Source organism: Notothenia rossii, assembly GCF_949606895.1.
Source record: "Notothenia rossii genome assembly, chromosome: 11".
Taxonomy (NCBI): Eukaryota; Metazoa; Chordata; class Actinopteri; order Perciformes; family Nototheniidae; genus Notothenia; species Notothenia rossii.
The window spans coordinates 15,056,953-15,073,690 of NC_136910.1; the positions used below are offsets into that span (position 1 = coordinate 15,056,953).

Sequence of the window (16,738 nt, forward strand, 5' to 3'; positions counted from 1 at the left end):
TTAAATAATATTTAAACATAATCATTATCATGTAGCCTTTAGGTGGTACTGAGAGGGCATCTGGATGGTTGATATGTGCCTTTACTTGTAGGCTAAACATTGTATAACTATTTTCATAGTTAACCTTTTCACAAGTCCATTTATTTGTCGAAATGTTTATTTTTCCCTTTCCTTTCATTTATATCTATTTTCCCCTGCAACATATTTTTCAATCCCAAACATTTAGCATCTTTCAATGTAACAAAACTGAAATCAAAATGCTTGAATGCATTTTTGTTTTACTTAAGGATGATATGGTTAATCAATTGTTAAAAATGCAAAAAAGGTTAGGATGTTACCAAAAGTACAACAAATGTTGAGTTCTGACTCATGTGGCCCTACTCCTCTTCCGTACGAACCGAACAATTGTGATCACGTATCCACAGTCATCCTTTAAATTAAAACACAAACATTGCTGTCTACTTGAAAATAAATAAATAAATATTTATTCTACATTTATTTCCCCCCTGTCTTTCAATGGTGCAGACTCGCGAACGTGCGCTGTCAATTGCTTTGCACGTGAACGCGCCCCTGTCGACCCTCCTCTTCCGCGTGCGTCCCGGGGAGCTCCCACTTCCCTTGGCTCGTGCTGCCTTTTAAAGCAAACGGACACAGTAAGCCATCCCCCAGTCGGCCAGAGGACGGGATACGGTGAGGAGTTGCTGTGTTCTCATTCTACCCCATATCCTGTCGTCACCCCCATTGTCCTTGTAGTTTAGTTGCCTTTGTATTAGTTCGTTTACACAGTTCTCCAGCTTCAGTCATGTATCGGTGTTTTGGGGAGCTGCTGAGCCGCTCTGCGGGCAGTGCCCTGGCCTCGGGGTGCGTTGACTCCGCTCTCCCGGTGTCCTCGTCCCTGATGCGGGTCCGTCGTTACGCCGACGCGGCAGACAAGCCCGACGACCCCAACTTCTTCCGGATGGTCGAGGGATTCTTCGACCGCGGAGCCAGCATCGTCGAAGACAAGCTGGTAGAGGACCTGAGGACCAAGGAGACCCCCGAGCAGAAGAAGAAACGTGTTGCGGGTATCCTGCGCATCATCAAGCCATGCAACCACGTCCTGAGCGTGAATTTCCCCATCAAGAGGGATAACGGAGAGTGGGAGGTGATTGAGGGGTACCGCGCCCAGCACAGCCAGCACAGGACTCCCTGCAAAGGGGGTAAGTATTGTGCCAACCCAACCCGACCTGTGTCAGCTAGCTTTAGTCAGCCACTTAGCAATCCTTAGCAGCACAAGTAGCTAGTTGAAAGTATCACAAATCAAAGCAGCTACTGTCAACAGCTTTTTTTTTACAGCAGCTGCTGAGTCGTTCGTTTGGTTTCCTGTGCTTATAGCTGCGTACTGCTTGTGTGAGACTTTTTGTGCAGATTACAGTGACCTTCCTGCTTACCCAGAAGTGTAGTGTTACAGTAGTTTCTTAGCTTTCAGGCTAGCAGCAAGCTAGCATTCAAACTGAAGAAGCCCCGATACTTTGTAGGCAGTTGTGATCTTAAATCTAGCCCTTAATTCTCACGATCAAGTGATTACATCTGGTTCAAACTGGATTGATTCACCAGTTTGTTTCTTCTCTTACTGATCTAGCCTACTCTTATTCCAATGCGTGTGTGTCAGATGTATGATGTGATGGAGGGGGCAGCTTTGAAGGCATCAGGTGTGTCATTGAGCATGCCAGGCCTTGGCCATACATGGGCTGCAAAAACGCTTTTATGTCTGTTCATTCATACTCATGAGTTTACAGCAGGGCTAATGCACACAATGTGGTTCTTCTCACTCATTATGTAGTCTTATACTGACATTCACTGTTTAAACCTGCTTTATGGACAATGTGACAACCTTGGAGAGAGTGACAGGTTCAAAGTTCAAGGTTCAAAGCAGAGGCATTATGGGCTGCTGCTGCTGCTGCAGTGCACTCTGGGTTATTTGTGAATAGAGGTGGATATGATGTGGGCTATAGGAAGACAGGGGCTTTGAGAGCTGGGGAGGGGGTGGTTGTGTTTCCAGGCACTCCTATTTGTCAGCTGTTTGACAGGTGGGGGAGGGTGCTGTGCAGAGGAGGCTTTCTTAGTAGAAAGAGACATGCCATTCAGTCATGGGCAAGTTTGAATTGTGCGGGGCAGACATTTGCGTGCTATTAACACCATGACACCCTTCTTTTGTACCTGCTTTACGTAGCCATTGCAGACCTAATTTGGAGAGATACTTTGCCGTATACACATTCATTTAATACAAATAGAATACAAATGTAGTTAGGGTGCGTTTTTCAAAGCACCCAAACAGAATATCTATTACAGATTTCTCCCTGAAACCACTTTAAAGTAATGGAGCAATTAAACCATTTATGAAATCACAAGGCAGTCCAGCTAGTTTTCAGTGAAGGACCACTCAGAGAAGCCATTTTGTAAAATCAATAACAATAAATGTCTCTATCAACCTTTTTATAAGGCTGACGAGAGCACAGAATCACCGCAATCCAAACTCCATCTTGGTATTAACAGTCTTTATTATTCTTAGTAATATTACATATCTTTATCCCTCTCATGTTGCCCAACCCAGATTGAAGGTACCTTTTAAAAGTGGTCACAAATCACAGCAAGTGTGAACTTTGGTTCATAAGATTAAGTAGGAACAATATCAGTCTGATTATTGGAGGGGCCTATTAACATTTGATTGACCTCTATGCCAAACTCCTGTTATCGGGGTGAGAGTAAGGGCAGTTATTCTTCATTGGGATAATCATTGATATAGTGCATAGACCCTTGGCCATGTTCAGATCAAAGTGCAAAGTGCAAAAGCTGTTTGTGCATGGGTTGCTCATACACCCCCTTTGCAGAGCCACACAGCAGCTCTCTTCTAACTACTTAATACATTTTGATAGTTCAAGTCCGCACAGAATAATTGAAGCAGTAGTTTAATCCAAACAATCTGTTGCTCAAGCAAAAGCCCAACATGTTTTACGCAGGAGTCTAGATATTTGACATGCTTCGGAGCAAGAGCACTGCCGTGTCTGGCCTTCTTGCCAGACTGTTGTAATCAAACCGCCCTGACTTCAGCGTGGGCTCAGTTTATTTTCCTAAAATCTTTCCTCTATTTGAAAGGAATGTGTTTACAGTTATATTTTTGGGCTGGTTGCTGTGGTGAGCTGTTTCTTGGGTGGATCAATGGCTGGTTGGATGGTTAGTCAGCCAGGCTTTTTTCCCTTGTTTGAATGTTATCAGTAAGCCCGATTGTCTTGTGTGGGCCCTGGGGTAGCTCAGCTGATTTAGGGTGAATGGAAAAAAAAGAGGGGGAAAGACGCAGCACTCCTTAAAGATCAAGCTTTGTTTAGCAAGGTTTGATCTTCTATCTAAAACCACACAAATAGAAGTCACTGCCACTTAAAGTTGCGTTATAAAGGGTGCAGGCATTTACCTAGGCTTCCTAAGTTTTTGCTTTTAGCCAAACACTTTGAAAACAAGAAAACCCTTTGGAGAGTGCAGCCCTCCATTAAGGCCCTTTAAAAAAATGTAATGTAATGTTGGTGGAGGGAATAACGCACACAGTGCCTTTGTCCCCTGGAAGGAAAATCTGCCGTCTCTTCCTTGTGCTGCTTGCCCTTGGGGTTTCTCCGTTGAAGCTAACTCTAGATGAGCTATATTTGGTACAGTCAGACAGTAAAATACAGCAGTGTGGTACTCTGGCAGCCTGGCTGTATGGTCTCATATAACGCTGCAGCACACAGGCTGACTCACACATGTTACCGTGGCGACCGTAGTAAACCCCAGACAACAGGAAGGAATGACTGTAATGGGGGCTGGGGTCAGAATGGAGGGCTGTGATTGGTTGTTGCGTTCCACCCGCCCATCTCTGCTACCGTGACTGCAAGCATCAATCTGTGATCTGCAGCCTGTGTATGTGGTCTTGTGTGGTTATCGAGAATAAAATAAAATAAGAAACATTAAACCTTTATTAATGCCTTTAGTGAAATTCAAGTGTCATAGCAACAGCAGTTATAAGATGCAGTCATTACTGGTCCAATCCAGTTCCAACAGCGGTCGATCTCTGCTATTCATTTCCCTTTTCTGTTTTTGAGTTGCACATGCAGTGGAGATAGTTTCAGTGAGGGCAAATGATTTCCCCATGTTGCAGTCTGAACACTTAATCAGTGTACAAGGCACTTGAGCTTATAAACCAGCATATAATAAAAGTACAGTACACATTAATTTTGGGTTAAAAAGATCTGTGTATTTTATCATTGAAAAATAGGATTAAAGGTCACATGTCATGGCCATTTCCACTGATCATAATTCCATTGTTGAGGTATACTAAAATATAAAAATACTTTGCAATTTTCCAAACTCACATTGGTTTCGCATACAGCATCTCTGTAAAGTATGTGTATTCAGCAGTATTCACTTTCTCCACTAAACGGCTCACTGCAACTCCTCATTTTGTGTGTTTCTTCAGGTATCCGTTACAGTATGGATGTGTCTGTGGATGAGGTCAAAGCCCTTGCCTCTCTGATGACCTACAAGTGCGCCGTTGTTGGTAAGTATTAAAGCCTTACATAAAACGTCCTGCTGGTTATCTTTAACCCTAACCCTAACCCTGATCTCCATATTCAAATGAATACCGTTTGTCCTACCAACTTATTGTCATTTGTCCAATTTACACTTTCTCCTACAAAATGAAGTTCCCATACAACTAAACTGCATTAGTGGCAGGAAATAGCCGTCATGTATTTAGCTTTCTCTTCCTACTGATTGCACATCATTAATACATTAGATTGAACATGGGTATCTAAATGTGTACGTGCATAAGCATGTAAATGTTCCTGTTGTTTTTAAGCTGCGTTACTCTCTTCCAGATGTGCCATTTGGGGGAGCCAAAGCTGGAGTCAAGATCAACACCAAGAATTACTCTGTAAGCCTTCTAATGTCATCCTCCTCCCCCACAGCTGCATGCGCATATCGAGGCACGCACATGTTTAACTGTATGCTGTTATATGCATAGCAACGCAGCAAAACAGAAGCTGGCAGTCTTTGGAGTGGTATCAGATTTCCTGTCTGTTTCTTACAAACAAACAAACAAACAAACACAGATGATGATTCAATCCCACTGGAATGTAAAGCCTTATCCTCTCATTCTGTTGATTAATGAGAAGAATGATTACATAAATGAAATGTGAAGAGTTAGGGAACACAAGAAGCTTGTTCACATGCAATTGTTGAAGAAGATACTCCAATGTGTCTTTAGATACACAGATCTATATGTAACATTTTCTTCAATTTACTAATGGTGCCTGCCCTGCCTTTTTATTGGATTATGGACAGGGATTTTAGTGCATGTATTAATGGATAATTTAAAGGTACAGACATTAAGGTATGTGGCTTTGGCTTTAAGTGGATTGGAAACCACTCAACCAAAAATATTTTGTCAAAATGCCTATAGTATCTTTTCAATAGCTGAAGGATAACTATTGCATTACTTTGAATCCAGTTGGTATTTTGTGTAGCGTATTTCTTGTTTCCTAACATCCTCAATTGTCTCATTACACTGCAATCAACATGTTTTATGGATACTGTGTCTTGTCTGTCACAGGATAATGAGCTGGAGAAGATTACCAGGAGATTCACTATCGAGCTGGCCAAGAAGGGGTTCATTGGTGAGTGTTTATGTGCGCGCTTGTTTTATTGTTATAGTTATTAGTTTAGCCATTTTATAAGCTGCAATATGACTTTAACATGGCCGCACTATTGGCATTTTTTGCGTGACAGAGTTCTTGTCTTTATTTGACTGGGTTAGAAATGGCTGTGGTGGTGAGAGCTGAATGGTTCCACCCAGGGAAGTAAATATTTCCTGTCATCTAGTGCTGTTTACTCAGGTCGGGGTAGCTCAGGGTGTGCCTGTGTTAACTGACAAGGGGGACCATTAATACACGGGGAAAAAAAAACTTGGAAAGAAGATTATGTTGGGGAATAATTTGCAGTGCATGTCCTCCTTCGCCCTCTGACGCAGCTGACCAGCCTTGAGCAGCCGTTATCTCCCTTAAGGAGGGGCTGCCCTAGCATTTTGTTGTTATTACCAGTTTATGACCGGGCAACTCTCGGTCAGAGATAGTTATTGTTGTGGGACACCAGGAACACATCCTGTTCGGGGTGTAGATAACCCCGAGCCATAAGCGACAACAAATTCAGTGTCCCTCAGCTGTTTAGTCTATCTATTGCACAATGTTGATTATCCTCTGAGAACTAGCTAAATACATGGCTCTGGAGTAGAGCTCTTCAGAATTGATTGTGGCATCTCAACCTGTGTCAACTCGTGGCCCGTGACATGTCTTGTGAATTCTCCGGCCGAAGCTCCAAATAAACCGTCAGTGTTTGCCTTCAAAGCTCCAGCTCTCCTCGTGTCTCTCCAAGTCCAGAAGTTTCCCCCACCGATTATACTTGAGCCTGATATGTACACGCATCATGCCACTTCGGCTGAGGAACGTATCTTACAGAAATGACCAATTTCTTTATCTTTTAGGTTTCTCAAAACATTTGCTGTATTAGTTGTAACTATGTTTAGAATGCCACGCATACAGTAAGCATACACAGGTTCAGCAGGTCACTATACAACCAGTTTATTCATCGCTGCGCTCTCCATGCATGCTAGTGTTAAAAATGCAAGATGCTCCGCTCAACATGCGAGCAATGAAATACACCATCAAAAGAAGTCGCTTAGAAATGTTTATAATGTATTCTGGACAGATATGAAACTGTCTGTTAACCTGCAGGCGTGTAGACGGCAGTAGTTGTGTCATTTGCGGTTTTATACAAGTGCCTTCCTTCGTGTATTTGTATACATCTGAAGGCAAAGCAGCACCCAAAGCACACATCACTGCCCTGTTCTGTCAGTGTGAGTGTAACAGGGCACAGTCCCATCCCCCACCTCTCTGCATCCATGCTTTTAGACGTTCCAGAATATATATATTTAATATGTATGACCCTTAGCTTGACAATTACATTCCCCTTATCCTTTGAATTTGTAATGCTAGTTGTGTGATGCTCATTCAAACTTGGGCAGAGGTACCCATTTATCAAGACTGAAACGTGCCCAGTGACTGCTGTGCTTGATTCATTCTCCTTCTTCCCTTTCTGACTTCACCAGGACCTGGCATCGATGTCCCTGCCCCCGACATGAGCACAGGAGAGAGGGAAATGTCCTGGATCGCCGACACATACGCCAACACCATTGCACACACTGTGAGTTCTGTGAGGCAAACACAACCAATCTGTATAACATGGCCGGTTTTCAGTAGGATTATTAAGAAGGCCAAATGAAAGGAAGGCATGAGTCACGTATAAACCATGAGCAGTGGTTTCCTGCCTCACCCTTCCCAGCCGACCGCTGAGACATTCCTCCTCTCTTTAAAGCAGCTCTACAAACTGAGGCCTCTGTGTGTTTGTGTTATCAGCCAATCATTCTTGTATCGAAACCTGTCAAACAGGGCCTATTTGACTAAAGATGGAAAATATTTACCTATGTGTGTTCATGTTAATCATCACTGTTGTATGTTCAATCTGAATAGGCAACAATTATGAAAGCCAAATAATGGTTTGGACTTCAGCCATCTCGTAGTCTAGGAAATTGTAATGGTGACTTCAGAGAGCTAAGGAAAGCCATCTGCAGTGTTTGGACAAGTGATTTGTAGAACTCACACGATTAGTCAATGAACAATAAGGTATTTGTTAAAGAATGTATTGTTTGGTGATATCCGTTATCCTGCAAAACATGTTTGGTGATGCCATCTTCTCCAGTGTGAGGATGTCTTGCTGTAGGGTAATTTCATGCAGTACAACTAATGGCCTTAATTGATTTATCTTCAAAAAGTAGCATATTTTCAGTTGAATTAATGTTAGTGCTGGTTTTGCAGCTTCTATTACTTATATAGTTGCACTTTTAAGCCTCATTGGAGACATTAAGGCTTTAAGAATAGTCAATGGTGTTTTCACTCTGCCATTTTACCCTATATGTGAGCTCTATGTAAGGGGAACCTACATTTATTCAACAATCTGCTGGTGCATATTCTTCTTCAGTGTTTTTCACTATTATTTTCTGTGTGTTTGCAGGACATCAATGCCCACGCCTGCGTGACAGGAAAGCCCATCAGCCAGGGAGGAATCCACGGTCGTATCTCCGCCACTGGTCGTGGAGTTTTCCACGGCATTGAGAACTTCATGAACGAGGCGTCCTACATGAGCATGGTTGGCCTGACACCAGGCGTCCAGGATAAGACCTTCGTCATCCAGGTAAACACGCATGCATGGTTTGATCCTAGTAGACACTAGTGTTGTCACGATACCAACATTTTGGTTTCGATACCGATACCAAGTCAAGAATTGCGATTCCGATTCTTTTTCGATACTTTTCTTAAAAAAAGGGAAACAGCCTTAAATGTAATTAGTGTGCTTTATTTCACAACAGAACCATAACCATAACACAAACTTTTAAACAATGAGAAAAATACATTAAATAAATGACTAGTATTTGTATTAAATAAAATTAAGCATCATCTATAAACACCTTTTGTTTTTCGCTTCTGCCGTCTTTTTGTCAAAAAGCCGAGGCGCAGCGGCAGTTGCACTCCCACTTGCAGCCATGCTTCTCGTTTTCTCACATGCTCCGGCAGCTAGCGCGTGCACGGGAGAGGGGAGGGGCTTAGAGCGTGCTTGAGATGGGAAGGACTGCAGGCACGGCTGCAGTGCAGGGAGTGGAAGCAGAGCGCTGAACACACACGGCTCTTATTAAAACGGCGCATTCTCACCGGAGTACTTTTCCCCGTCATTCTTAAAGTACTGTTACTAATGAAACGGAGGAATCGTAACGTTTTTAACGGCAGGGTATCGCGGTATACCTTTCAAGTATCGGTACACCGTGCAACACTAGTAGACACATCTTACTTGAGAGGAAAGATGAGACCCTCAATGCACTGCAGATATCTGCTTACAGGACTTACGTTCTCAAGTGAAATCACGATGAGGGGTTTTAGAGCCTCAATCAGAGCCATGCCATCTGTTTATAGCTTGGCCCTGATCTCCTCACCAAGCACACAGCAGGGAAGTATTTACGAAAATTAAACACTGGGACCTATTATGAGACTTTAAACATTACAATCATGGAAAGATTTAAGCTGTTCATCTTTAAGCAGGAAAGAGTGTCTGTTTCGGCAAAAATGAAAAGCACTATTTTCCTTTTCAGCAGTTTCACTTCTATTTACACATGGTCCTCACGTGGCATGGACACACTCACACACAGTCACACACTCAAACTTATACACACTTATGCCAACACAGACACGGGTCAAAAACACCTACTCACTGACCTCTGCTTCTTTCCTACAAAGTTTTCTAATTACTGCTCTTTTACGACAAAAAATGTAATCAGTTATTCTTAATTCACAAATCTTTATGTTGACAATTCAGACACATCCCCATAGGATTCAATATCCTTTACTAGCTCTACAGAGAATTTGAAAAGACTTGGAGAGAAACTAAGAAATGTATTGGAAGGGGATGACGTTTGTTGAGGGGGTAATCGTATGAGGGATGAGAAGGGTGTCATTGAGGAGGTGGTGACAGCAGCTGAACCATGATGTAGATGTTGAACAAAACTAATCCCTCTGTGTGAGTGTGTGTGTGTGTGTGTGGCTGAGGATTAAATTGTGCTGGGATTAGATTTTTTTAGAGATTTGAGTGAGAGCGGGGAGATGGATCCCTAGTGTGGTATCAAGATCAAAACTGGGGATTATTTTATCTCCTATCACACTTCATTTAAAAAAGATCAGCTGTGAACTCTTATTGTCCTTCAGTTCTGTTAGATCTGTGCCGGCAGTGTGATATAGCGATACTGCATTCACTATTAGACTATAGGAATTGAGGAAACCACAGGCAGAGCGCAGCACTGCTGTACAGACTTTTCCTTTTCGATGTGCTTTCTTTTTTAAACCTCTAGTATTTTTGATTCTCAGTATGGATGGTTATATTAGTTTGTATTAAGCATATAGTGCGTTCCTACTTTATAGTGTGCAGACACAATAACTTCAGAGTACAAGACATGAGTCTAATTACCTGCTGAAATAAAATAATTGTGAACGATGGCAAGTGAGATCAAGGTACAGTAGAGGGAAAATGTGGGAATGCACATAAACTGTATAATGTACTGTAGAAAACATATTAAATAGCACAAAAATAAATAATAAAAAATATTACATTAAGTGTGAGCTGTATATTTACATTTTTGATTCATTACTTTTGTTAACAGTAACTCGGACTGCTAACACCATCATTGATGTAGTCATGTATCGCAGAGAGTACGTACTGTGTGAGTTTACCACAGTGTAGCAGACTGCTAGTAATGGCTGGGTAATGCTAACCTAGTATGCAGAACATACTGATTGAGTATCTATTCTGCAGTATGTTTAGACTTACATTTTAAACACAGCCTCAGATCATTGTGGGTGAGGGTTTTAAACAGTGATTTGACTTTGTTATGGCAATTGTGTGTTTACAAGAGCTTGGCATTAACAATGATGTATCCTGATAAAAGAAATGTCATGTATTTACAAACATATTGAACGTAAACAGGAAACGGAACAATTTGCTCAAGACTGCGTCTATTTTATCCATCTGTGCTTATTTGTTTAAGTCTCAATTCCTCGCCCATATTTGCAGAAAATATTTTAATGCAGCACATTTTACCTGTCATAACTACAGCTGGCCACATGGTGGCACCAGAGTGTTTTGTTGCATGTCATCACATCTTATCAGTTCATGGTTGGTTGAAAAGTGGTATAACAATTATAAATGTTACTATTGGTGATATTCAATGAGTAAAAAGTGATGATCATAGCGATGCTGGACCATGATGTTATTAACCTGCTGTAACTTTTTCACAGGGCTTTGGTAATGTGGGTCTTCACTCCATGAGGTACCTGCACAGGTTTGGGGCCAAGTGTGTGGGCATCGGTGAGATTGATGGAGCCATCTACAACGCTGATGGCATCGACCCCAAAGCGCTGGAGGAATATAAACTGGTACCAGCACAACTGCCTTCCCCTCACTTCTGTCTGCTTTATCCTTCTTGTCATCTCCTCCCTCTGTTTTCTCTTACTAAAATAATCAAGTCATTGTCTTTATCTGACTTATTTAATCAGTCAGATGATTTTCTTCTCCTGGAAAAACACTTTTCCCCCCAACATTTTGTCATATATTCAGGTGTCTGTCTCTTTACTTTCTGCAGCAAAATGGCACCATTGTGGGCTTCCCAGGAGCCAAACCCTATGAAGGGAGCATTTTGGAAGCCGACTGCGACATCCTGATCCCTGCCGCCGGAGAAAAGCAGCTCACACGTAACAACGCCCGAAGGATCAAGGCCAAGGTAACCCCTCACTTTTGATTTACCCAAGGTGCTTTGCTTAAAGTTGGTGTTTGACTCCACACGAGTAAGGACAGGGAGACTTTGTTGCAGTCATGTAAAGTGTGTCTTGTATTTCATGTCTTTTCAGATCATTGCTGAAGGTGCCAATGGTCCCACCACCCCAGATGCTGACAAGATCTTCCTGGAGAACAACGTCATGGTTATTCCTGTAAGCGCACAAACACAATTAAAAATAAAATGTGCTCAAACCACACAAATCCAGCACTGATGGAGCAGATGAACTGCCTTTGTGTTGAACTCTTAATGAATTACACCTAGGATGTTTTTCCTTTTTAACTTTTTAATCTGGATTATTTCTTAATCATTATTATTTGGTCATGAATATTTTGTGATACAGCACAAAATACACAATGACATATTTTTATAAATATAATATATAAACCATAAAGGGGAAATGTAAACAATAAACAAGCTTTCATTTTGTAAGCAACAGATTTTCTAATAATTTCACAAAAGCATTTCATTTTCAGTTTATTACAGAGTAATCATTTCCTTCTCATATCTATATTTAAAATGAGTGCAGGGTAAATGTTGTAATAATTCAACCCACAGGGAAGTGAGGACCGAACAGGCTAAAGACTTTGTTTCCTCCTGCAGGACATGTACCTGAATGCTGGCGGTGTGACAGTGTCTTATTTCGAGTGGCTGAAGAATCTCAACCATGTCAGCTATGGAAGACTGACCTTCAAATATGAGAGGGACTCCAACTACCACCTGCTCAGTGAGTACAAGACTGCTCCTCACCTCCTCCATGGCCTGCAGCGTCATAACACTCAGAGGATACATTACCAATACACATCAAGCTTAGAAAACTGTATTATTGCATTATTTTTCTGTTTTCTTTTTGAGTGGGTTGGGTTGAGTGGGCTCATTCTTCATCTCATTCTCAAACGTGCCATTTCTGCTGATAAGTCGTGTGACCTTGTTTCTCTACGACAACCTTTAACTTAGGATGTGTGCTAAAGCAAACAAGGTTAAATGTTTCCCCATTTTTATAATAATTTAAAGGACAAATAGAAATAGTCTTACTGAATCGGGGCTGGCTCAGGCGATGTCGACGATGTTGCTCTGTTATTTCGGCGTAAGCTGGTGTCAGCTGATGTGATCTCTCTCCAAGAGTAACAACGTCTGGGGCAACCTTTTTGTATACTCTCTCTTGATCACAAGCAGCCAATCATACAGTGGCTTTTCCACTTTCACTTGTGTAACTTGATGAACCCTGGTATTTGTTATCGACTCAGAAACAAAAGATATGTCTTTATTTTTCTAATGTTTCTCTTTGTTCCCTTCTAGTGTCTGTGCAGGAAAGTTTGGAGAGGAAGTTTGGCAAGCAGGGGGGGCCCATCCCTGTCGTACCTACTGCTGACTTCCAGGCCAGAGTTGCTGTGAGTATCGTCTGCTAACACACACTTAATAAAGATATCTATAACAAACAAATGTGTTTTTTTCCTAATATGTTGAAAACGATGCAGCTTTCTAATACTTCATTAAAAATTGTATTTAAAATATTGAGTCTTTAACAAATATTGTGCCTTCTGCGATATCAATTATTGTGACAAAGTGTCTTGAACTTTTAGATGGTGACTGACGGATACATATTTGACCTTAACTGTATGACCAGTAGACTCCAATTGGCTTGAGTTATTCCTCTTATTGTCATGATACAACCAGGAATGCACCAATCTAATATTTTACTTGAGTGCTATCGGCCTATCGGCTGATAAAATGTAATTTGCCGACATTTATCTGTAATTGCTAGAGACGATTCTGCCATGACTTCAGAGAGCAACTGGTGCTGATCATGTGTATGGTTTACAAATACAAATGAAAGTAAATTGGGCGCTGGGCATTGGTACAAACCCCTTCACCATGTCTACAGTACAGATTGTTGTTTAGTTGCTGTGAAATGAATACACATGTTGTGTCAAGCCTTTCCCTGTACTGTACCTATCTCCTATTACCTATACAGGTTCTTAATGCCCATCACAAGTTACCAGAGCCAAGTTGGGACTGAATAAATAAAATACAAAATGTGTATTGAATTGACATGTAAAAGCATCTAGCAATCATGTAATCAAGGCTATTTCTTAATGAAAATTAAATGTTCTCTTAATTGACCAAGTGATTGCATAGAGTTTGTTTATTGATGTCTTCCTAGAGATTGACGCTAACATTCATCTTTCCCTTGCAGGGTGCCTCTGAGAAGGATATTGTTCACTCTGGGTTGGCCTACACCATGGAGAGATCTGCCCGGGTAAGTGATCGTACAGGAAGTAACATGTTCTGCCTGATGTGGCTCTGCGTTATAGTGCAGAGCCACTATGTTATCTAGTATAATAAACAGATATGAAACACGCCACTTGCATTAGTGCAGTGGTTCATGTCCCTCATCTCACTGTAAACCAAATACATTTCCATCAACTACAACAAAAACTGGGGAAATGTTTCACATACTTTCAAGAACATGACCTGCATGTTTCCTTTCACTTTTCTTTTACCATGCAAATGAAATATTCAAGGTCAATTTTGCCCAAAACTTCACGTTTCACATAGAAAATAATCCAGGCTTTCCCACGAAGCCTTTGACTAATTTCAAGACTTTCATGAGTTTGCAAGGACAGCTCGGATACAGGAGTAAAGGATGCAAATAAACATCAAGCAACCAACGAATAGACACAACAGCTCAAGTTTTGAGTGGTTTATTGTAATAATAATTACAGAGAAACAGTCGTCCGGCTAGCAAGAAGATATCATGCAATCAACAAATCGACACAACGGCTCAAGTTTCAATTTGTCATGCACACACAAATTCCACAAAAGCAGTAGTCTGTGTATAAAATATTCAATAAATACCTTTATCATGAATAAATGGTTTGATTTTGCATCGGGAGGCTGTTAGATCCTTTGAGTCAGCACCAACAGACCTGTAGTAAACACTGTTGCTACTGCTGGCCACAGTAGCTAGGCAACTGTCAACGTTGACAAAACCTTAAATTAACTTTTTAATTGGTTAATCAATCCTTTTCTCATATCTGTTAAATGATTAAGTAGTTTGCTAGGAATTGTTCTTATATAAAGCTGGGCTAATAGACATTTAATAAACACAAAGTTGGCATTTAGAATCCTTACTTTGATTATTTATAAGTATTTCATGTGGTCAAAGTTGTACTGCTTGATACATGACCAGAGTTTTTTTCGACCAGATTTAAAGACTTTAGACCAATTAGAACAATGTACAAAAACTCAAGTTTTTCCATAAATCAAGGTTTCACCTTATTTTTGAAATTAAGAATATAAAAGGTGCAAGGTGACTTCCTAGTTCTGACGGTGTTTAATTAAAGGAACGGTTTTCCGTGCTGGTAATTACCGTCAACAAGAGTCCCCCTGAGGTTGTTGCTGATAGCCATCATAATAACACATGTCCTCCTCTGCCTTTCTAGCAAATCATGCGTACAGCAAGCAAGCACAACCTAGGTCTGGACATCAGGACGGCCGCCTACGTCAACGCCATCGAGAAGGTCTTCAAAGTCTACAACGAGGCGGGGCTTACCTTCACATAAATGGCCAATTCCGACCCTCAATTCCTCTCCCTGCCCTCACCCTCCTGCTATTGATCGCCCTCTCCTGCCTTCTTCCACCCTCTAAACAGCCTTCAGAACATATCATTGTTTACCGCTGCTTTTTGGCTCTTCTACACACACGGACACACACACACCACGAGACACTGGCTAGCCCGCTATATACCTTGTGATCTTTGTGCTGCCATTATACTGTATCTGCATCTCTGTTCAAACATTGCCCTGTTCTGTTTTTTTGCCTGAGTTTATATTAAGAAAATTCAGAGAGAGAGAGAGAAAGTGAAATGCTGGTCCTCCCTCTGCCCTCTTATATAAACGTTCATGATATTGTTGTATGGCAGCCATGTTCAGAGCGCCCATTTTGTGATGGCTGAGTGTAGGTGTAGGCGTGACCCTCAGATGACAGCACTACAGATGCCTTATTTCAGAGAGTTCGGCCCCTTAAAGTTAATTTCAATTATAAGGGATATACATTTAACTTGATATGAATAAAATAAAAATAATAATTGTATTACTGTAGGTGTGTTGTCTCACTCTTCAGGTGTAACGATTAGTAGTCAAGTTGCCAAAATTAAGATTCCCAACAAGATGTTTTGGTGTTTTTACTGTTCGAGATTTGACAGATGCTCATCTTCCCTTTTTTCCTGTTCTCCCGTCGCTTTGTCTCATATTAAAAGCCGCTTCTTCCCGACTCCTTCGCTAGCCTAGACAGGGGAGCAGGCAGGGCGAGGTGTTTCTGTGAGCACCCATCCCCTGGTCGAATTCTCCTCAGTTTTAGCTGTCCAGGTCCTTGACATTGAAATTATTTTGGAGGAAATGACTTTATATTTTTGTTTTATTCATTTTTTTGGAAACCAATAAAATGTTCAGACAAAGACATTGTGTCGCATCAATTTATTTCCCATACTGCCATAAGCCGGGTGGATTGGAGAAGACATTAAAGGGGTGTGTGACTGAAAAGATCCTGCAAAAAGAAAAACAACATGGTAACACCATCATTGATGCAGTCATGTATCGCAGAGAGTACGTACTGCGTGAGTTTACCACAGTGTAGCAGACTGCTATAATGGCTGGGTAATGCTAACCTAGTATGCAGAACATACTCATTGAGTATCTATTCTGCAGTATCTCTGCACTTAGATTTTAAACACAGCCTCAGATCATTGTGGGTTAGGGTTTTAAACAGTGATTTGACTGCGTTATGGCAATAGTGTGTTTACAAGAGCTTGGAATGGCATTAGCAATGATGTATCATGTATTTTAAATGTTTTGAATGTAAACAGGAAACGGAAAAACTGTGCTCCACCCAGCATCTATCCGTCCCTTTTTGCTTATTCGTTTTTGTCTAAATTTCTCACCAATGTTTACAGAAAATATTTTAATTAAAACATTTTTACCTGTGTGAGGCGTTACTTCAGTTAGATGATGTCATAACTGCAGTTGGCCACATGGTGGCACCAGAGTGTTTTGTTGAATGTCACCGCCATACTTGTCATTGTCAACCCTCCCGATTTTCGCGGGAGACTCCGGATTTCATTGCCCTCTCCCGGTTTCCTCCCGGGGTCATATTTCTCCCGATTTCTGAAAAAATCAGATTTACTCAGGTCTGTTTCCACTCTGACTTTAATACAGCTACACCATTGTTTGGTTTCCATGGTAACAC

General features: G+C 41.3%; 1 protein-coding gene across 1 annotated transcript; it reads left to right on the plus strand.

Moving 5' to 3' along the window:
• Positions 1-618: 618 nt before the first annotated feature.
• glud1b (glutamate dehydrogenase 1b) lies at positions 619-15,952 on the plus strand. Its single transcript, XM_079657648.1, has 13 exons — positions 619-1,199; positions 4,484-4,564; positions 4,884-4,939; positions 5,618-5,681; positions 7,169-7,263; positions 8,131-8,310; positions 10,956-11,093; positions 11,300-11,437; positions 11,565-11,645; positions 12,095-12,218; positions 12,791-12,882; positions 13,689-13,751; positions 14,938-15,952. Exons 1-13 carry the CDS (start codon positions 803-805, stop codon positions 15,055-15,057), a joined length of 1,629 nt encoding a protein of 542 aa, XP_079513774.1. The 5' UTR covers positions 619-802; the 3' UTR covers positions 15,058-15,952.
• Positions 15,953-16,738: the final 786 nt, after the last annotated feature.